We start from the raw sequence: 22,625 nt of genomic DNA, 5'->3' as shown, positions 1-22,625 counted from the left end.
GCTCTCTTTGAGAGACTACGTTCAGCACTGTGGAGAAGAAATGGTTGGCCATTAAGTGGGCAGTCCTCACTCTCCATTACTACCTATTGGGGTGGGCCTTCACCCTCAGTTCAGATCACAACTCGCTCCAGTGGCTCCACCACATGAAGGATACTAACGCACGGATCATCCGTTGGTATCTGGCGTTCCAGCCTTTAAACCCTCTGGGGTCTGAGGGTGTTTTGGGCCCTGGAGAAGTTTTGACGTGCCTTGACATTTGTGCTTTTTTCAGTTGCTTAAAAACACATTAATGGCTAAAGTCTGATAACACTGTATTCGGCACAAACTGGGCTACAATAATATATGAGCAATATGTGTGTACATGTTTGTATTTTCGAGAAAATAACGTTTATGTGTGGTTTTTGAAAAAACACAATTTTTAAGTCATTGAAATAAGGCCATATAACACATACTCAACATTTGTCCACAAGCCTTTTGAGACTATGCTACTGTTAGAGAGTGACTCATTTGTACGACAGCTGTCTGCAATAAAGTCTCATTCATTAAAGAACTGATTATCTGTATATAAGGTTCATGTATATTTACAGTTCATGTACTGTACAAGGTCATTGCTATAAATAATTAAATAAATAAATAAAACTTTTTGACTTGTGATAACAAAAGTAAAAATAGTGAAACTGGTTTTTTTAAATCAACTGAAACACAAACTGGCCAATATTTTGTATTGAAAATACAATTTAGCCTAAATCTCACAAAAAAGACATGTCTAGTTCACATTTAAGCTAAAAAAGCTTAGAAATCTTAAAAGCTTTAAGCTTTTTTTTATTATTATTTAAATTAGCATAAATTATACACAACACAGCAAATAGTAACATAATACTTCATAAATAAAGTTAAATCTTATAATCTTGGATCAAAATTTCTTATTTTATGTTTTGGTTGAAATTTGATCTGTCAAATTTGGGTCATCTGGGTTTTCACCAGTCTATGAAAATGCATTTTGCACTTATGCATTTTGGCTGTAGTATCGTTTGACAGGTTTCTGAGGCATACCTTAAAGATAAATAGGTAGAGAACAGCATGAGTTAAGTATAGACGGATTTCAGATACTTCCAGTTTCTGTTCTGTAATAATAATGCCCAGTTTTGTGATTATGTGATTACAGCTTATGTAAAGCCTCTCAAAATCATCATACTACAGATGTGGTGGCTGCATGTGCATGTATTTCATCAAGGCAAAGCAAAAATTATGTCCCAAAGTTAAATTTATATAATGTAGTGACCAGTGGCATATTCTCATGGCCAGCAAAGCCTTCTCTGCTGGCCTAACATGCCAAATCAAAAATATTTTTCATCCTTTCATTTTCAATCACCTATTTGCTTATATTTGCCTTAATCGCTTTCCAGTCTTAATTAATCTATAAACAAATAGAGACAAAAGAAAAATTATTCCAATCAGAATTTATTCTTTGATGCTTACAAGTGTGACAGCTATTTCACAAATCACATGCCAGAAGCCCAAAGCTGAAGCAGCGTGTGAGTCTGAGCTCCACCCCCTCATGCCTTCAGAATTTCCACAGAATCCCTAAAGAGTGCAAATGAATGGGCAACTAAAGTCAGATTGTCAGATTCATCAGCCAATCAGATTGATTTATTTGTTCTTGGTGGGTGTGATCTTTAGGATATGTCCCAGTCGAGGACTCACGTTTTAAGTGATGTACGTAATTCAAGAGTGGAAAGCGTAAGATCTAGCTGTCTGATGAGTCGGCTGTCATCACTGCTAGTGTTGCTGTTGAGAAAGAGATCATTATCGATTTAAAAACATGAGATGTTCTGCATGATCATGTGATTGATTAATTAAACAGGAAAGGAGGACTGATTTTTCACTTCAAGTAAATTGGTAAGTGATTTTTGCATTGTTATAGCAACATCAGGAGTTTTATAGGTGTAAATTAGGCTACTGGAGCATTCAGTGTCGATCAACTTTTGCAAAGTAGTGCTGCGTTCCATTCAACTCGGAAAGTCGGATTTTACAACTTCCAACTAGGAAAATTGCAATGGAATGCATCTTTAATTCAGAATAACAACTTGTAGGCTCCAGCAGAAATTCTCAACTCGGATTTCGCCGAGATGCAGGGGCATGATGCCACACAAACATGTCGACGCTCAGGGAGATATAAGTGATAAAAATATAGTAAGTGATAAACATTCACTTTATTAAGTAATATCGATAAATGAGTTTGTTTCCACATTGCATGATATTAAAGCTTGTTTAACAAACGCCTGCAGAAACAGGCAAATTATAATCTCTTTTGATAATCGTACACCTGAAGCACAAATGCTAGCATTGCAGCATTGTTTATCAGTTGGGTTGCTAGGAGATATCTCTAAAGATGGTCAAACCCCTACTAAGCTAACGGGAGCGTTGCAGTTCCGAATATCGGGGAATGGAATGCCTTTATGGTCGGAGATATCAAGTAGGAATATCCCACATCCAACTTGAATTGAACGCAGCATAACTGTGTACCCTGACGAAACTAAATTTATTGCAAGCAACATTTAAATTGCAAATATTATTAAATAGATTTTTCCAGGTATTATAGACCTCCTTAGTAGATTCATATGAAAATTATGATTTTGAATGTCTGTTCGGGAGACATTCATTTCACAAAACATGCTGCAGTTAAAATTAGGCTTGCTTGAGTCATTTCAAGTTCTGGCTTTCGTGCGTGGACGTGTTTTTAAAATGTCAGTTGGTATTATTAGTTAGCTGTGACATATTGTAATTTGTGTCTTATTCATTGTGAAACTGTGTATTCTTAATGGCATGAATCACGCTGAAGGCCTAGACTTTAAATGCACGCTCCGCCACTGGTAGTGACATTCTCTATGAGTTTGCGAAAATGTAAATTGTGGTCCAGTTAAGCAAAACCCCATGGGAACTGAGAAAGTTTTTATTTATAATCCTAAATTAAGCAACTATATCAGTATATGGGACCGTTAGAAAACAGCTAAAGTGTTTCTGTGTGTATACAAATTATGTGGTATGTGTATTTGTGTATGGGATTAAAAGATTCAAAAATTGCCTCAGCTTCACCTTATTTAACCCATATCTCTCATTTTGGGTAACTGCTGTTTTGCGGCCATGTTATGGATAAATGATCTTTCTCACTCTCTTGTGTTAACACACTGGCACAGTAGAGGAATTCACCTCTCTCAGTGCTAGTAGCTGTGCCTGTATAAACCCACTGCTCTTCAAGGCGCACTGAGACACACGTGGCAATCCCACACAGGGAGCACAGAGACTTGCCAGAGCTTCAAACAGTCTCAGTGTGTATGGGCTTGTTGCTGAGTCTGAGTGTGTGTGAGAGACTCAGAGCAGAATCTTTTATGGGGCTAACCGTGCTGCTCATTTGATAGGAGTTAGGTTTCCTGAGGGCTAAAAGAGACTCTTCTATACATTCACCACCCTAAGCCAGAGACATTTTATTCCACACTCTGCCACTCCTCACTTCTTTCTCTCCTTTTCACATTCAATTTTCTCACCCACCACCTCCATTTCTTTCTGTATCACAACCCTTATTGACTGCTAGTGGGAGTTTGAATGTTGCCAGTGAGACCAAACCTGGAGTTCAGCCAGGAAAACTGTTTTCATCGTTGTTCCCTCTATAGCACAGAAAACCCAAACAAATGAACCTCGAACCGCTTGTGAGATTTCCTCAACTACCTCCAGACATGAAAACCTAATCTGACTCCCAGTCTCTCCGGTCTGTCTTTCTCACTTTCTTTCCCCAGTTTTTCCCTCACGTTCTTCTTCTCTGCATCTGCCTTTCTCACAATGTCTGTCTGTCTCTCGCTTTCTCACTCCCATTGTGCCATCTTTTTCTCACCCTTGTACTCTCTCTCTCTCCTCCTCTCACGCTCTTTAATCCTTCCTCAAATGTGTGTGTCTCTCCCAAAAATCAATTTTTTTCCTTGTTCTCTTACTCCACTTGGACAGAGACATTTTATTAAAATGGAGCAGGAGCGATGAGTTCAAGCATACTGGAACTGAAACACACACACAAGGACACAGACACACACACACATACACACATACATACAGGGCAGCCAGGGAGAGAAGCCATGAACAAAAGGATCCTTTATAACTTGCAGAAAAGCGGGCTCACGGTAGGGCTGTTAACTGGGCAGAAAACTAAGTTAAAATTTTCACCTTAAATATTTTCAAAATTTGAATAATATTCAAATTTTAAATGCAGCAGATTTTTTTTAAGTTGACGTTGTTTCCTTAGTTCACAAGAGGGCGCATTAAATACATAATAAACAGCACCATTATATTACTGCAAATAACATTCATGGCTGTTAAAAAAAGAGCATTCCATTTTCAACTAATGTGTGTAAAATAAATAAATAAAAAGTTTTAACTTGTCCATATTTTAAAATGTTAAGTCAAAAGAAAAATGGGGGGGGCACAAGCTTCAATAGTGTTACACATACTGATGCCACAGTACACTACCTCCGACACAAACTTCATAATAACAGTAAAATACCACATTGCTTTTTATTCATTACAGTGTATGTAGGGTACCAATATTCCCAGATAGCAATGGTATTCGTCTGAACTTGTGGTGAAGCTGCTCAGACTGTTCAAACAGACTGAACACAACAGAATGGAACCGAACGCGAGGATCTCGAGACAGACACACATTTCCAAGTTGAACTCCTTTCCTTACAAAGCCTTTAAAAAACGAATTGTTTAATCTGAGAAATGCTTATTAAGAGAGCAAGACGCAACAGGCAAGTACCTCCTCCAACGGTAAGGGGCTGTTCATACCGAACGCTTTTGCAACCAACCCTTTTTTTTCTATGTAAACACGCGAAACAAAGACAAACATCTTTGTTTTGCTTTGCTTTTGTTTATTCAGCATCTCGTGCAGGACTGCTGTTTTTTTAGATGCTGTGTCTAATTAAAAAATAAATTTAAAAAGCATCTTGAGGCACCTGCTTGCTGTTAAACTGTATTTGTCTAGCCTTTTTTAGTGCAAGAATGTGGTCAATCTGAAGTCATCGTAGGGCACAAATCCAAAATTCGAATACGCAGTTTTAGCATTTGAATGTGCATTTTTTTCTTAAATTCGATGAATATTCAAATTTTGATTTGATAGCCCTAGCTTGCGGTTGGCCATACTGTTGACTAACTGCAAAGAAGCTCACTCGCCCACTCTTTGCTGACAAAATTAGCCCATATCACTCTCTATTTTTCCTCTAACTTTCTCACCATCTACACAGTCCATAATGACCTAATAATCTGTTAAGGGTTCAGGCTCCTTATTCAGATCTGGACCATAAAAAAAAAAAAGGAAAAAACACACCTCTGCAAGCTGTCTCTTATTCCTCAGAAATGACTTTTTTTTGTAGTTTTCTAACATAAACAGAACACAGAGATCCAGAAAACATGCACCTTGGATTTGCCAAATCTTTCACAATTTGTACAAAAGATCAAGACACAAATGTTGCCACAAACCCTTATGTACATTTAAAGACTTGCATAAAGAACTCAAATTTATACAGACTATAATTCAAACAGAATGAAAAGTCTGTATTCAGCCATTTACCCTGTAATTGTAAGCCTTTTATACACATAAATATTGAAAACTCTTTAATGTTTTGGGTCTACGATAAACACTGGGAATTTCTAAAATACATTTAAAAGGGTAAATCTAATTTAGTAGCCCAGGGAATGACAGAGGCGGCAGAAAAAACCAATGGTTATGAGATTTGCAAAAGGGAACTTTCCATGGCCCTCTGATCAGTATTGCTGCCATTGTAATTCCAGGCAGACAGATGGCTCCTGTATCTAGAGGCACCAGGTGGAAATGAATAAAGAACTAAAGTGAACCATGGCCTCAAGTTTTGTTATGGAACAGACTGTGCCCTGTTTCCAGTGTATTAACACAACCTGTTATTGACTAAAATGGAACATCTAAAAAAAAAAATCTGAGATGTTATATGCAGCAACATATATTGAGTGTTTAAAAAGAGATTGAGATAAACACACTCAAAAGAAACCAATGACCTTACTCTGTCACCTTAACATGTGTGTTAATATAATGAGGTGCTAATAGAAGATAAAGAATCAGTTGTGTTGAAAATATGCAACAGCCTTGTGCTGCATCTGGAAATACAGGATTTAATACTTTTTGAGACTCAACTCAAGTTTGAGATTAAAACTGATCTTACCTGTACCATCTTTACTGCAGCTGCTGCCTTGGTGTGTCCGTAGCTCTTCTGACTTGTAGAAGTCAATGCTAGCATACGTGTTCAGGCTTGAAGCATTACTGCCTGAACCTCCAGTTCCTACAGAACTCCCTGCAGCTCCTCCAGTCATCACAAAGGAAAAGAGGCGGGTAGCAGGTGTGTGGACAGCAGCTTGCCCTTCTGAGGCAGCATGGGGGTTCTCTTTGTTAGCCAGATCCAAGTCTATGTAATTCAGGCCCTGCTCCATGGAGGATGCCTGTGAAATAGATTGGTTGGGTAGCCCAGGGTTGATGTACTGAGATGAAATGTCTGCTGAGCCACTGTTCCCCCATAGCATACAATCAAAACCAAGTCGACGGGCAATAGCTTGGGTGTGTTCAGGGAATGCAGAGGAAGATGATGTTGTGGGGCAAGGTGGCAGTGAGGAAGGGGCCTGAAATGTTTCAGAGCAGTGGCGTCGACGACCTTGAGGATCTGCTCGAATTACCTTAGCACCATGGTCCGGGTTTGGAACCTTGGCAAGAGGAAAGTCTAGTCCCAATCCCAAACCTAGGAGTGGAACTGCTGACTCTGGCTGGTCTGGCAAGGAGGTCTTGATTGATGTAGAGCTTGAAGTGTTACTTGAGTTCAGGCTAAAGGCCATCTTTGTGTAGTCACTACATGAAGTGGCTGAGTTTCCAGACTGGGGTACTGACACTTGTCTGTTTTTTCTATGTCCCATCTCATCTTCTGCCTCGTCCTCATTTAGGGTTGTCGACCTATGCTCCTCACAAGCTTTAAGGGCTGCTGCAGGTGTAAGAGGAGGGGTGGGAATTGAGTGAAACCCTAGTGCTGTCAGTGAGATGGGAGAAGGGGAAGGTGAGGCTCTCAGCTGCATATTAACATACTCAGAGGCAGTTGAATGTGGGATAGAAGCAGAGGAGCTATGTGAGAAGGGTAAAAAACCAGCAACACAAGAAGTTAGCCTTGGTAAGGGATGGTGGGCACTGGGTAGAATGTTCCTCTCACCATTAAACTCAATGCTTACATACTCCCCAGGGCTTTTAGGTTCAGATAGAAGGGGTGTCTCACGGACCCTTGGAAGGGTGTTGGCTTTTGAGATGTCCACAAACAGGCTAAGAGGTCGGTTCCTTTGGCCAGGATGACCTTTCTTTATACTCCAAGACCCTTGTCTTTGCCGTTGCTCAATATCCGTTGCAATAGCTCCTGCTGCTCCTCCTGTTATCTTGATTGCCTTTTCTTCACATTCACCCAAGCTTTCATTGCTGGCTGAACTTGAGGAGTATGAAGAGGATGAAAGGGACAGATGTTGTCCATTTGGGGGTTCCTGATGATTGGACTTTCTATTATTAAGCCCTCTACCTCCACCCAGACATCTACCACCATTAACCAGATGATTCCCTCTTCCTGGTCCTTCCTCAAAATGCATTGAAGTATTATGTTTATAGGAGCGGGGTAGAGAATAGTAAGAAAATACCATCTTGGGTTGAGGCTTCTGAGGATGAGGGTCAGATGGTGTGAGGGGCTCATGTGGAGGTGGGGTGCTATTGGAAGAGTGGGCACTAATAGGTGACATATTCATATAGTCACTACCAGTCCGGCTGTCAGCACTGCTACTGCCAACCCAGGCAGTAGGTACTCCTCGTTGATCAGGTGAACAGCTACTATTGGGAGACATTATCATATAACCATCTGTGCCAGAAGGTGGTGGTCGAATCTGCTGGGGGGGTGAAATGCTGTTATTTGGGGTCATAGCCATGTATTCATCCGGTTTTGAGTCTGGATCTGATACTGCTACTGAGAGGGAGAGAGAAAGGGATACTGGGGAAGATGTCACTCCTGGCAACATGGACATATATGCATTATCCACAGCTCCATTGCTTTCTTCAATGACAGCAGGGCCACTTGTTCCATTGCTACCAGCATCATCTTTGAGGTCAGCAGCTACTTCTAGGTACCCCGTTTCACTTGCTGTTGTTCCAGAATCCTGCCTTGAACCAAAAGATTCTCGACTGGTGGTGCGAGTCATGACTGCATAGTCATCTTCTTCAACCGGTTCCTCACCGGCTCGACGGAGTGCTGCAGATCTCTCTAAAGCCATGGGTGGTAGGGAGGCCTGTTTGTTCATTATCCTGCGCTCTGCTTCACACTCTCTACTAGAAGATCGTCTCAGAACCCTCCTGGTCTGTGATACTGCATTTTGAGTTGGCTGGGCTTTGGATGTCCCCCTCTGACCCATAAGGATGTAGTTGGATGCTTCTTCACCAAGGGAATGACCACCTGAGCTATCTGCAGACCCTGCCTTCATTGTTGGGGTTAGCAGAGAGTGATCACTAGGGCTAGAGCCATATTCATCCGAGGAGCCATAGTCACTGAATGAGCCAGTGACAGAGAGCTGACGGAGGGGTATTCGACTGTACACACCACCATTTACATCCCCAACACTATTTACAATCCCACAAAATTCTGATCCAGAACTTGAGTTGGAAGGCAGGATTGTTGCAGCTGAAGAAGCTGGGGTTGAGGTGGATCTCATTAGAGTATGCTGTGCCTTGGCCGGGGTTGGAGTGCGAACAGATTTTGATCTCAAAATAGGGGTATTTGAGCATGACCCGTTGGTGGTGGGACTTGAGCAGGATGCAATTCCTGTAGTTGCTGCACCACATTCGTCTTCAAATTTTCCACCATCACTGGACATTCGAGTTCGGGGAAAGCTGTGCCGAGAAGTTGGAGAGGTGCTATTGCTATTTCCACCTACTATTGTACTACCCGGTGGCTCAGTCCGTGGACGTCTTGTGAATCCAACCTGGCTGGGTGGAGGGTTGGGGTGATGCCGTCGAGATGGAACACTGATTGGATTTGATGCAGTAGCACCACCTCCTGCTCCTCCAGCAGCTGACTGTGATTTGCTGCGCTGGCGGAATTCCTCACTCAGGGCCTTCATGGCTTCCAGCAAAGTCTCATGCATATTCTGTGCCACCACAGAATCTTCCACTTGCATCCAAAACTCTCCAGGGCCAGTTACTGCAGAGCGGCCGACCTCCACAAAGAAGAAGTTTTCAGAGTGACCACAGCGTCTCACATTCATCAGCTGGAGCACAACAGCGGCTGCATCAGAGTTTAGCTTAACAAAGTTGACTGTCTTTTCAGTCAGGCAAAGCCGGTAAATGCCGACCAAGTTCTTGGCTTGTCCTAGACCTTTTGGCCAAACCTTCACCTGCCAGACCTCTTTGAAAGCAGGACCAGGGGATGGTACTCCATAGTCTCCACCAATCGCACTGTCACACAGTGCTTTACCTGTAAAGAGAGAGAAACAAACATCAAGTATATGCTAAATAGCATTCTGAAATTTTTCATAATGACCTGTTTAATCTGAATACACTCCATTATATATACAAGCATATTTATGTACAGTTTAGATAAACAAAAATGTTGCATATCAATCCCACAATCAATTATCAGTTATGTCATGTTTTTCAGCATGTATCACTCGATAACTCAAAGAGTGACATGATTATGTGACTTAAAAGACAATTTCATTATCAGATTTACTCAATTACAGAGGTGTCTGTGTAAGCATAAAGCTTAGTTTTAAAACAAGAAGTGGTTTGTTGCACACAGTGGAAACAGGATGACAAAGGTCACTGATGTCTGAAGTCAATGGGTCACTGCAAATAAAACTGCAAAAAAATCTGCTTAAAGAGAGCTGTGGAACTGCCACTCTGTACATATCCTAAATGGGTCATTCCAGGCTTGAAACTAAAGATTGTATTAGTCATACTGGTCAAGCTAAATTACTAAAAAATTCCAATTTCCATCCAGTTAAATGGGCAGCATCAGGGTGGACAATAACAGGGTGGAAGTACAGTGGATAAATGTGCCACTACATGGTCTGTGATTGATATCTAGGAAACATATTTGTAAACTAATATTTATGATTTTTTTTCTGTTGACATAAATACAGTATACTGAAATGTTTAAATTATTTTAATTTTACATACGTCTTCCCATAATAGGGTGGACATGTTATGCTTGACCACATATGATATGACTAACACCACATAATAAAGGAAAGCATAAACAAAATAATAGAGTTATAAACTTCAAATAACTCAGAATGGCTGATGTCCACCTCCAGTGTATGTGATGTAATTTCCTAATATATATCTTCAATGAAATGTTCACATCAATAAATCAAGGGACACACAAAAAATCTCTACTATCATTGTTAAAATGACACATTTACAACAAACAAATACATGTTAGGGAGAGAATGAAATCCAATGATTTAGCATTTATTTTTGTCAAAAATGTTTGACGTTAAGTTTTTGGGACATGAGGAAGTGACATAGTGCAATGTAAAAGGATTTAAATTTATTTAAAACGTAACTTTTAAGCACACAGAACTGTGTAACATTATAAAAAAATCTTTATTCATTTTAACATGCCTATCAAAATTGTAATCGGGTGAAATTAAACAATATAAATAACACACACATTTGTAATGGGGAAATGTTACAGGCTTTCCTGCACGAGACACTGCTTATCATTGAAAAACAGCGCGGAAGGACGCAAAAAATGCATTCAGTGTGAATGTCCCCTATTAAACTTAAAATTAAAAATGCTTTACTACAATGACCAGGAAGAAGACGTCCACTGATTGTCCCTGATCTTTCCCCAAGCCATTTCTGTCAAGTGTAGTGACCGTGTTAAGCAACATCCGATATCTCACTGTAACCCGCACTCACACATACAAGATGGGACAGTCACAATGTAAAGTCAAAACTGCTTTTATTAGTATAAGAGCAGGCAAAGGTACAATAAGGAAAGTCCAGAGGGAGAATGGTCAAGGAAAGCGTAGGGTCGAGAGCCGGGTAATCAAGGAGAGTAAAGGGGGCAAATCCGGGAGAGTAGTCGAGGGGAGCGAGGGTCAAAGTCGGGGTAAACAGGATGAAACAAACACGTAGCAAGAGGGGACTAGAGGGAGCAAAAGACAGGGGAACAAGAGGAGCTGGCAAGCTAAGAGGTAACAAGTAGGGAGGTCAAAACTAGACGAGACTAGCGGGGCATAGGTACGGGAAACTAAACACAATAACCAACGGGATATAAACGGAAGGATAGTGTATTTATAGGGGCGAGTGCAGGTGTAAACAATGACAGGTGATAGGGACGAGTGCAGGTGTACACAATGTGTAGGGATTGGAAGCGCGTGAGTGCAGGTGGTCATAATGTTCTGGCTGAAGCGCGTGAGAAGCGAGCATGAGTCAGAGGGGGGAGATAGTTTACGAGCGAGAGCTCGTAATAGCAAAACCAGGCGTGGAAGCCCGAGGGAGGAAAAAGAGCGTACGAGTTCAAGGGAGCGGAGCGAGGGAGTGGGAAGCGAGCACGCTCGCGGAGTGCATGTGTGCGTGCTCGCGGAACAAGCGGAGATGGGGCAGAGGAGCGGGGTTCGTGACACTCACACAACTCACGCGAAAGGTGTGTGTTGTAGGTCCATTTCTCCCGATTTGTGAAACATTCTCAGCAGTTTGGGTGTGTGATGCTAAAATACGGAACAAATGGCATTGCATATGGATTTCATACGGAACACAATTGTTTTCCTTAATTACAGGAGGATTCCTAATTTTACAGGACATTAGGCATATTTCGTTACTCCTGATACTGATACTGCTTCAGTGTGAGAGTGACTCTCTCTCTCCACTCACTGTTATAAATTTCCTCAGCTAATGATGGCAGTGACACCGGTTGTCAGGGGTGGGCTGTGGCACCAATTACAACAAAGAATCTCCAGTTTCACAAAACAGCATTCAATACAGAATCTTACACGACAGTAGATTATCTGAAGCAGCAAAACAAGTGGGTATACCGAGGGTATACACAAATATAAAAGCCCTGGGAAAAAGTAAGCATACAGCGTATATGTGAGTATGACCCTGACTACACCACTGGTCTTATGGCACATGTTTAGCAAATGTGCACGGTGAGCAGCTTGGCCACATTCACTTACCTTCCAAGAAACTGCCACCTGTATGTTCCAAATATGCAGACTGCTGAACAACCCCCATGAGACCTCAGCCCAACACCACCCTTACAAGACCCTTAGCGTTTTGAATATTTGCACCCGCCTTAACTTCCATTTACTCTCTTTAGATCTTTGGAAGCAAAACCTTGACATTGTGGTCTTCAGCCTGGTGTTGCTCAGGTGCCTTAAATTACTTCTTGACTTTTTTCCTACTTTAAAAGCATTCCATCTTCAACTTATCAACTTCCCTGCAGGCAATGTTCATCTACATGAATGTTTAACAATTCCTTAGTTTGTTCTAAAAGGTAAGTTACAGAAAGAACCGAAGCACCTGTTTAATAACAGAAAGTTACAGAGTGCAAATCAGTTGACAGATTGACGAAGTGTTCACTGTTAGTAAAGAGCTTACTCTCTCTCTCTCTCTCTCTCTCTCGCTTGCTAAAAGTACTGGCAAAGCTCTCCAATAAGTCCCACAACCAAAAGCTTTGTGCAAACACACATGATGTTCATAATCCTGTAGGAACTCACCATTTAAATCTGTTTCAAATTTTATGTCTTTTCTTAGTCTTTCCCTTTTCCCTAAAGCTTTCCTTAAAAAACTGCTGGTGGAAATCATTACTCTCCAGTGTTTGCTTATAAAATGTTTGTCATATGTCAGACCATATGTGGTCAAACAAGACATTGCTGTTTACACCTGGTATTACAAGATTTGTTTTAAGTAATTAGATCACATGTGGTCAGATGAGGCATCACTGTTTACACCTGGTATTACTATGCATCCTGAAACTCTAAAACTTGTTTTAGCGCAGTTGTTGATTGGCAGGTGAGGAGTGGGTGGTGCTTCACTGCTATCCAGGATGCATCAGGTTGATTAGCATTATTAGTTATACAGGAGCATGTCTTTGTACCCATTCTCTTACTATGAATTTGAGCATCACAATACTTCCAACACAAATGAGACAATTACAACCATATGTACAACCATATGCACCATAGCGTGCTGAAGAGAGGACACCTAGCTCTGACATCTGACTACATTTCCATTACCAACTCCAGAATATTTCTTTTGAGGTCAGAAAATTGTGTGTGTTCCATCTCCTGTTCTTTTAGTTGAATGGAAGAATGAGCCATTTCATTCAAAGGTGGTTTGCCCCACTCCATGTTTGAGTATTTAAGCATTTCTCTGTGTCTTTGGTTTTGTGTTATGTGGGCCCCCTGAATGTTTGTGTAATCTTAAGTGAAGCTGGTAGCCTGCATTAGATAGTCATAGACAAAACCACACATGACTTTTAATGACTATCCATAAAAAGGCATTCTCTTTGTTTCTTCTGAATACTACATTCAGTCATAGACACATCCAGTCTACATTTTAAAATGGTAGAAAATGAGAGAGATGAAGGGACTGATGTAAATAACAAAGCTAACAAGATTTTTTCATTTTCAAAAAGAAAATGTGAGTGATGCAAAACTCACTGCCACAATGTTATTATGAGCAATAGACACAGATTCCTTTTGCACACCACATGCTGAGGAGCATAAGCAACTCATATTTTTCTGATGTTCATGTAAACAGGTTAGAGCAACCTATGCACAGTAATCAATACATATGTGAAATATATACACACACACTTAGCACTTTATTAGGATCACCTGTACATCTACTTATTTGTGTGATTATCTAATCAGCCAATTGTGTGGCAGCAGTGCAATGCATAAAATCATGCAGATATGGGTCAGGAGCTTCAGTTAATGCTCACATCAACCATCAGAATAGGCAAAAATGTGATCTCAGTGATTTCAACTGCTGCATGACTGTTGGTTCCAGATGGGCAGGTTTGAGTATTTCTGTAACTGCTGATCTCCTGGGATTTTCACGCAAATATTCTCTAGAGTTTACTCAGAATGGTTCCAAAAACAAACAAAAAAATCCAGACGAAAACACCTTGTTGATGAGAGGTCAACAGAGAATGGCCAGACTGGTTCGAGCTGACAGAAAAGCTTCGGTTACCCAGTTAACCACTCTGTACAACTGTAGTGAGCAGAATAGGATCTCAGAATACATAACATGTCTAACCTTGAGGCAGATGGGCTACAACAGCAGAAGACCTTGTCGGGCACTTTAATAGTAATTTAATAATAATGTTCCTAATAATGTCCTCAGTCAGTATATATACATTTACAGTATGTACATGTCTATGTGCACCACCCATAGACATGTAAGATATGTATAACCATTATATAACTTTATTTTCTGCATAGAGTGCTGCAGATTATGTGGCAGAAATGCTGTCGGTGTGAAAGCACAAGCGTTGCTTGCTGTTCAATTGCCTTTACAGTGCCGTCATTGGTGTATGAGTGTGAGTGTGAATGTGTGTGTGAATGGGTGAATGGGACACAGTGTAAAGCGCTTTGGTAACCTCTAAGGTTAAAAAGGCACTATATAAGTGCAGACCATTTTACGTGCTGCTTCAGGACTGCTCACGCTCTGTTTCAGTATGCGGTCTGAAACAAGCATGATGCTTGACTTGGCAACCACCACTATTAAAAGACAAGTAGAGAGCAAAGTGCAAGAGGGCAAAACAAGCTTTCAGAAAGTGAACATTGTTTCACAGTCATCTCTTGTTCTTTGAAAGACACCTTTAGCAACATAGTCAAGTGTTCATAACCTGCACTTACATCAAATCCATTTAACATAAGTACATAAATTGGCAATAGTCCCTGTACCTTTGATCTTAGAACATAATGTGCTGTCTGTCCTCATCTAATCCCGCCCTTTGATTTTATGAAAAATAAATCACATCTGATCAGAGATCAACATTTTAGCAGCAACTTCAGGTTGACTGTACCAGAATAGGTGACGATCCACATGTCACCCTCAAAAGCAACTGCCCATTGATCTCATGAGAACAGAATTTCACAGCGCATCAATGATTATGAGGGCCTAAGTGAACACTAGCATGAGGTCTCAAAAAACATGGCATCATGCAGCGTCATGCATAAATTAGCATTTTACTAAAGCTTTCATGAGACAACAACAAACAGGCTAAATAACATGTTTGTGCCAGCGAGTACATATAGGGAGAAGGAGAACTGATACTACTTTTAACGTGCCACACAAAATTCACTATTGTAATTCACTATTGTTAAATGCTTCTTCTACAAACCTATGAAATATACCATATTCAGATAAAACCTGCAAACCTAGGTTAAACACTCCCACACACACTAATCCAAACACACACACACACACACACACACACACTTCCTCTGTCTAATACACAGAGAGGCAAACCACATTTTTTTGGGCTAATTGCGCTGCCCTTGGTTTTCCACAGAGTCTGCATGACGGGGTAATCTACCTTAGCTTGAGATCAGATTAAATATGCGATTAGCCCTGGCCCTGGTGTATCTCCCCCTGCCATGGTGGTATTTCTTTTCCAATTTCTCTTGGAAAATTCAGCACACATACACTGTACTGAATTTTCCACAACTGACAAAGATGCACTCACACAGACACATAAATACACACACACATTTATTGTCTGTTTATATGTATATTTTTATATGTAAGGACTTTTTTTCATATGCTTACTTACTGAGCATTATCTATCTTCTCTCAGCTGTCCTGATACTAACAAACAGGCCCAGTAAATACTGACACATCGATAATTGTTCAGCACACACAAACCACAAACGCTAAGAAAGTAGGTCACAAATAACAATGCAGTAAGGTTTGGCAAGGTCACTGCACCAGTGACAGTACATGACATAAAATTATAAAAGGTAACTCCAAACCTATAAAATTACTTTCTCCTCCTGGTTTTGGGTCTGGTTAACCCTCACTCGCATATTCTAATATCAGACTAAATTAGTCACACTTCATTTATTCTGAACCATAAACCACATTTTACTGTATGTGTTTAATGGAGTGGGTCAATCTGAGTAGTGCAGCTTAAAGAGATGTCTGAAGTCATGCTCAGATTCTGATTTTGCAGGAGGAGGACTACATGTGTGTTACTTTACACCAGCAGAGATTGGGTGGAGAGGGGGAGAGGGGGCTAGTGGGGAACAGGCACAGTTACATAAGCGTTGTTAGACACTGCATAATCATAGCTGTCTATAAATAAAAAATGCAGAAATAAATACATGTTGACTCAAAACGAATAAACCAAAAAAATATTAACAACATATTTAAAGAACTCAAATACATACAAAATAAATCATGAGCACTATACACAAAATTGTAGGAGAAAACTGTGATTTTGAGATGGTATTTACAACACTAAAAAATGTAAACCTAAAAAATGTGCTTCATGTAGTAAAATCGTCTAGGTTACGGATGTAACCTCCGCTCCCTGATGGAGGGAACCAGACGTTGTGTCGAAGAAGCGACACTAAGGACAGCCTTTTGCATCTCTAATCTATGAGAAAAGGCCAATGAGAAATTGGCAGACAGAATTTGCATGTCCCGCCCCCGGACATACAGGTATAAAGGGAGGGAAATGCGTCTGTTTCATTCAGGATTTTTCTGAGGAGCCGACAATGAGGTTTGGCCGCAACAGTGGCTCGGTTCAGCAACGTGGCCGGGAGGACAAAACGTCTCGCTCCCTCCATCAGGGAACAGAGGTTACATCCGTAACCTAGATGTTCCCCGTCTGTCGCTCATTTCGACGTTGTGTCGAAGAAGCAACACTAGGGGTCCAATTTAAATCAAGCCATGCGTTGAGCCGTGTACGTGTACAGCTGACACAGGAGAGGGCAGGTATTTTACGTGCCAAAGTGACCAGCTGTGCCAGGCTGCATGTACCCTTCCCCAACGCCCCATAAAATCGTCATCCAGAGAGCCGAGTTCGTGGGATCTCCTGGGGTAAAAGCGCACAGCATTACCTCAGCGGAGGGAAAGGGTGCTATTTGCAAGCAGTCCACTCGGTCAGTTTGTCAGCGTGTACCGAGATCTACCGGCTTGGACCTGAGAAAACACGGGATGAAACCAACTCAACCCTGAGATTGTAAAATCTCACAAAGGTATTGGGTGTTGCCCAACCCACTGCTCTGCATATGTCTGCTAGGGAGGTGCCCCTGGCCAGTGCCCATGAGGATGCAACACTTCTTGTTGAGTGTGCTCAGACCCGCAAGGGGTGGGGCACGGCTTGGGTGCGATAGGCCAACGTAATGGCGTCCACTACCCAGTGGGAAAGCCTCTGTTTGGAGACAGCGTTCCCTTTCCGCTGTCTACCAAAGCAGACAAAGAGCAGCTCAGAACGTCTAAACCTCTGCGTGCGTACATGCTTTGCATACGCAAAGCATGTACCGGACGCAGCAACGAAGGGGCTGGGCCTGCCGCCTCCTGGGGCGGCGCTTGCAGGTTCACTACCTGGTCCCTGAAGTGAGTGGTAGGAACCTTGGGCACGTAGCCCAGTCGAGGTCTTAGGATCACGTGAGTGTCTGCCGGACCGAATTCCAGGCAGGTGTCACTGACAGAGAACGCTTGCAAGTCCCCGACTCTTTTGATGGAGGCGACCGCGATCAAGAGGTCTTCAAGGAGAGGGCCCTGAGTCTGACTGATTCTAGCAGCTCAAAGGGGGGTCGCTGAAAACCCGAGAGAACCACTGAGAGATCCCAGGAGGGGAACAGGCTCAGCCGGGGGGGATTTAACCTCTAGGCGCCTCTTAGGAACCTGATAATTAAGTCGTGCTTACCCAAAAACCTGCCGTCTACTGTGTCGTGGTGGGCCGCGATAGCAGCTACATACCCCTTCAAGGTATCCCTCCTCCCCTCCAACCTCTCCTGCGGGAATGAAAGCACTGACCTAACTGCGCACCTCTGTGGGTCTTCAGCCCAGGAAGAACATTCATTTGTGAACAAGCGCCACTTCAGGGCGTAAAGTTGCCTGGTAGAGGGGGCTCTGGCTTGCTTTATCCGAGAATCCAGCCTCAGACTGGACGTGCTGGCCCGAAGGCGACAGCCCAGTCGAGTCATCCGCGTTAGACGCCGGAACACTCTCCGATGCAGCGGAAAGCTCATCTGGCTCGGGGGGCTCAAGAGGATAGGCAGGCTGGCCATGAGGCGAGCCGCTGTGGCCTCGAGCACGGATGGAAGTCAACGAGCGTGTCGGGGGGCAGGTGGTTTGAGGGGACGTACCCGGCGAAACCAAGCACGCTGCCATCCCCAAATCACCTCCATCGCCAGCCCGTCGCCTCAATCCCGTGGGAAGCGACGCATGGGGCGGCTGGAGTGACATTCCTTCTGAGGAAGGAAAGCCGCGACCGCAATGTTGCCATGGTCATGTTCTCGCAGTGAGAACATGAGCCATCCACAAACGCTGCCTCGGTGTGATCGTTGGCCAGACACACGAGACAGCGCCTGTGGCCGTCAGGAGCAGAGAGCACTCTACCGCATCCAGGAACTACACAGGGGCAGAAGGGCATCTTTATAAAGACGCATCCTGAAAAGGACGTTCAACGGCAGCTGTGTATATTGCTCTTTTAGAGAAAATAACTCTTTTACTGTGTTGTCGAAGCCCCAAGGGGCAAGAGAAGGGAGAAGGCCACTGATATGTGCCGTAGATCCAACAGCAATCGCACTAAGAGATGGGAGGAACAGTGTGTGACTCACAGCTCTCTGCATACACAACCAGTCGTCTCCGAAGAAAATTTCTGAATGAAACAGATGCATTTTCCTCCCTTTATACCGTATGTCCGGGGGCGGAACATACAAATTCTGTCTGCCAATTTCTCATTGGCCTTTTCTCATAGATCAGAGATGCAAAAGGCTCTCAAGAGAGACCTCTAGTGTCGCTTCTTCGACACAACGTCAAAGTGAGTGACAGATGGGGAACTAAATGTACTGTTTTGATTTAAGTCAAAAATACTATTTAACATCAATTAATCAATCTAAAAATGTATTCAAAGGGTTAGATCAGGTAGACATAGTTCTTTAAGATAACAATTCCATGTGTAATTCTCAGAATGGTGTGATATTGTAACGAACCCCGCTCCTCTAGTTCGCTCCGCTTCCTCGGGCTCTCATGCTCGCTCCCAATCACCAGAGTATTAGTTTCACCCGCACTCGTCCCAATCACTAGGTTATTCATTTCACCTGCACCGCTCGTTTTTTCCCATATATATATCACAACCCTTTTGTTTCACTCTTGTTGGTTATTGTTTAGTTTACCCCTTCGCTTTGCCAGCTCTAGTGTTCCCCTAGCTCCCCTGTCTATTCAACTAGCTTGTCTTATTCTACTTACCTGTTATACTGATTCTGATTTCCCGGCTCGACCTTACGCTTTCCTCGACCACTCTTCTGTAGATTCGCCCCTTTGCCATATCCTGATTCCCCGGCTTCGACCTATCGCTCCCCATTACTACTCTTCTCTGGATTTGCCCTTTTGTACTTTTGCCTGCTCTTTAATAAAAGCAGTTTTCTTTTACATTGTGACTGTCTCTTCTTGTGCGGGTTACAGATATAAAATGTCATACATACAGTATAAGGCAATTTTACAGTGATTTAGAGATGGTGATTCCTTATTTTTGCAGGTGTAATTCGGAGAATTGTGTGGTATATCTGTGGTATATACAAATACTGGAAATATGTTTGTATGTATAAGCAAGACATGTTTTGAGTAATAAGGAAAAACTACACTGTAAAAAATGTCAACTTACTAATATTCTAAAACTTTAGTTTAATTGCTGTTAAAGTGGTGCAAAAGTTACAACTTGCACTTGTAAGTTCGCTATACTTTTTCTGACACTTTGAATTTATAGAGCTGAAACTCTGAAAACTAAATAAAATTGAGTAGAAGTTATCACATTTATAGTGACGTGTTCAGTTAATGAAAAGATGTTGTTATAACATGTTGATGAAATCCTTTTTAGAATGTTATACAAGTGACGGTTTTTAATAATAAAAAACTAAATCTTGACTTGATTTTTTTGATGATGAGCCTAACCGATTGGCTACCAAATTGCTATATCTCTCTCTGTCTCAGTGCTTTGTGCATATTTGCAATCAAGTAACTTGAATAAATATTTCTGGCAGAGAGCAGTTCAACTGAGATTTGTGTTAATGTGAGGAAAGTGTTTTAAATGAATGGCTAATAGCTCTATTTAGGACCAAAGTCCATTCCTGATCTTTCTTTCTCCCGGTGTTTTTAAATATAAGCAGAATGTAAAAGAGAGTGAAAAAAACAGCTGCATGTGTGTATAAAAGCCACTCGAAGCCAAGTGTCCCCGACTGTCTCAAGTCTCCCCCACTACATCTTTCCTTAGCAAACAGAAGAACACACATCTGTAAATGCACATGTGTCCTGTACACACACACACATACAAACACACACATCTCTAATAGAGTTCCTTTCACACATGTGTTGTCTGTTAGCACAGTGCACACTCACAAACACACATATAAACACACAAAAGCTGGCATTGTTAACCCAAATAAACCCTTTGCTGGTCAGCATTATAACAAAGTTTCCAGATCCAATGCCTGATCCAGTCATGGGGTTTTCAGTTTCAGTGCCACATAGAAATGTATTTGTGGTGTTAGCTTTGCCAAACCAGAGCTGGTTTGATGAAAGAAGTAACAAGCGAGAGGAGGAGTCTGCTGTCTACACCAGCTACAGACACTGACCGATGTGCACACTGACTCACGCAGATTTCAGATTTTATCCCTTTAAAGGGATAGTTCACGCAAAAATGATAATTCACTCATCATTTACTCACCCTTCTACCACTTCTTTCTTCTGTGTAACACAAAGATATTTCGAAGTATGTTTTATGTGTTTTTGTCCATACAATGTAAGTCAATGGGGTCCAAAAGAATGTAAAGGCAGAATCAAAGTAATCCAAATGACTCAAGTATTATAATCCATGTCTTCTGAAGATTTATGATCGCTTTGAGTGACAAAAAGTTATGAGAAAAAATGTAATTTCTTATTTATGATAAATATTGACATCCACAGTCTCCTTGGCACATTCATGAAAGAAGCTTGTTCACACACTTGTGCTTAGAGCTGTTTGCTCTTTTCATACCCATCTGGACTATTTTGAAAATGCAGACATCACTGATACATGGAAAATGCACCGCGGTCACCAAAAGGTTTATAGATACACTAGATTATTGATGTATAATTATACCAGGATTGAGTTCCCGTCTTGAAGCTTGTACTGTGTTCCGATCAGGCCAGATGTCAGGATTTAAAGTGAATAAGGACTTAAATTTTGGTCTATTTCTTATTATATTTATGCTGCCTTTATGTCCATTTTGGGAGCTGAAATGTTTTGGACCCCATTGACTTACATTGTATAGAAAAAAATCACCTCATACATCCTTCAAAATAACTTTTGAGTCATACGAGTTTGAGACAACATGAGGGGTAGTACTGTAAATAATGAGAGAATAATCATTTTGAGGTGAACTTTACCTTCAAGTGCCATGTTCTCCAAACATAAGCTCTTGCACAATTTTCTCTCAGGCTGGGATGACAAGGTTGTAGCTTACATAACTTTTTATGACAAAACACAACTGTATATTTTATGGGGCCATTTTCCTGGTTGGTACACTGTGAACTCATAACTATCAAGGGGTATGCTCATTTTGTGTTAAAAATCCTACAAACAAGCCTTTTTTACTCATAACAAACTATTAAAAAAAGCACTGCTTTGTTGGTTTAGCCATGAGCACAGCAATCCTATCCCAGAACTCTTCTTGATTTAAGTGGCAATCCATAATACACAAGTGCCTATTAATTACTTTTAACATCAATCAATTCTCTTTGGGCTCATTCTTGGATATAACATTCAATAAATATCCCTCAGCTCATGAACAAATAAAACAACTTTTCTCTGACTCACATCCCTCAGAGATCAACCACAAAACAAAATAATAGTCGTTCTTTTCATGACACTAATTAAAATCAGGAAACAAGAAAATGAAGTCAGCTTTGGCACAAATTGTGTGCGTATGTCCGAGAGGGTGTGTATAATATGGGAAATTCGGGCAAAAATCTGACTAACGATTTAATCTCTAAGCTAATTTGCCTTCAGCGCTGTCTACTTATTAGGCTATGTATTACTGATTGGAAGTGTTTTCCTTGAATCAGCAGGGCTGATTACCATTGTTTGCTTAAAACTGACTCACCATAACTAGGTTAATCAGTTTATTTTCACCTCTATGATTACTGTAACACAGGATTCTATTAGAAAATATGAACAATAATTGTACAATATATAAAAATAGATTTTAATTAAATACATGTTATATAACTAGATGTTTACATTTTCTGAAGAAAATCAGAGTAGTGTTTGCAAGTGCAATACTTGCCACCATGATGGTAGTGTTTTTGGCGG

General features: G+C 41.4%; 1 protein-coding gene across 1 annotated transcript in view; it reads right to left on the bottom strand.

The window, feature by feature from the left end:
- LOC127661559 (insulin receptor substrate 1-B-like) overlaps window positions 1-22,625 on the bottom strand; it is a 65,692-nt gene that overhangs the window by 36,862 nt on the left and 6,205 nt on the right. The window contains exon 2 of the mRNA XM_052152321.1: window positions 6,240-9,554. Within this exon, the coding sequence (XP_052008281.1) occupies window positions 6,240-9,554 (3,315 nt within the window). The remainder of the gene's footprint in view (window positions 1-6,239; window positions 9,555-22,625) is intronic.

The sequence above is a fragment of the Xyrauchen texanus genome, chromosome 2 (assembly GCF_025860055.1).
Source record: "Xyrauchen texanus isolate HMW12.3.18 chromosome 2, RBS_HiC_50CHRs, whole genome shotgun sequence".
Classification (NCBI taxonomy): Eukaryota; Metazoa; Chordata; class Actinopteri; order Cypriniformes; family Catostomidae; genus Xyrauchen; species Xyrauchen texanus.
The sequence above is the reverse complement of the archived record's forward strand: the minus strand, read 5'-3'. Positions and strand labels throughout refer to the sequence as shown.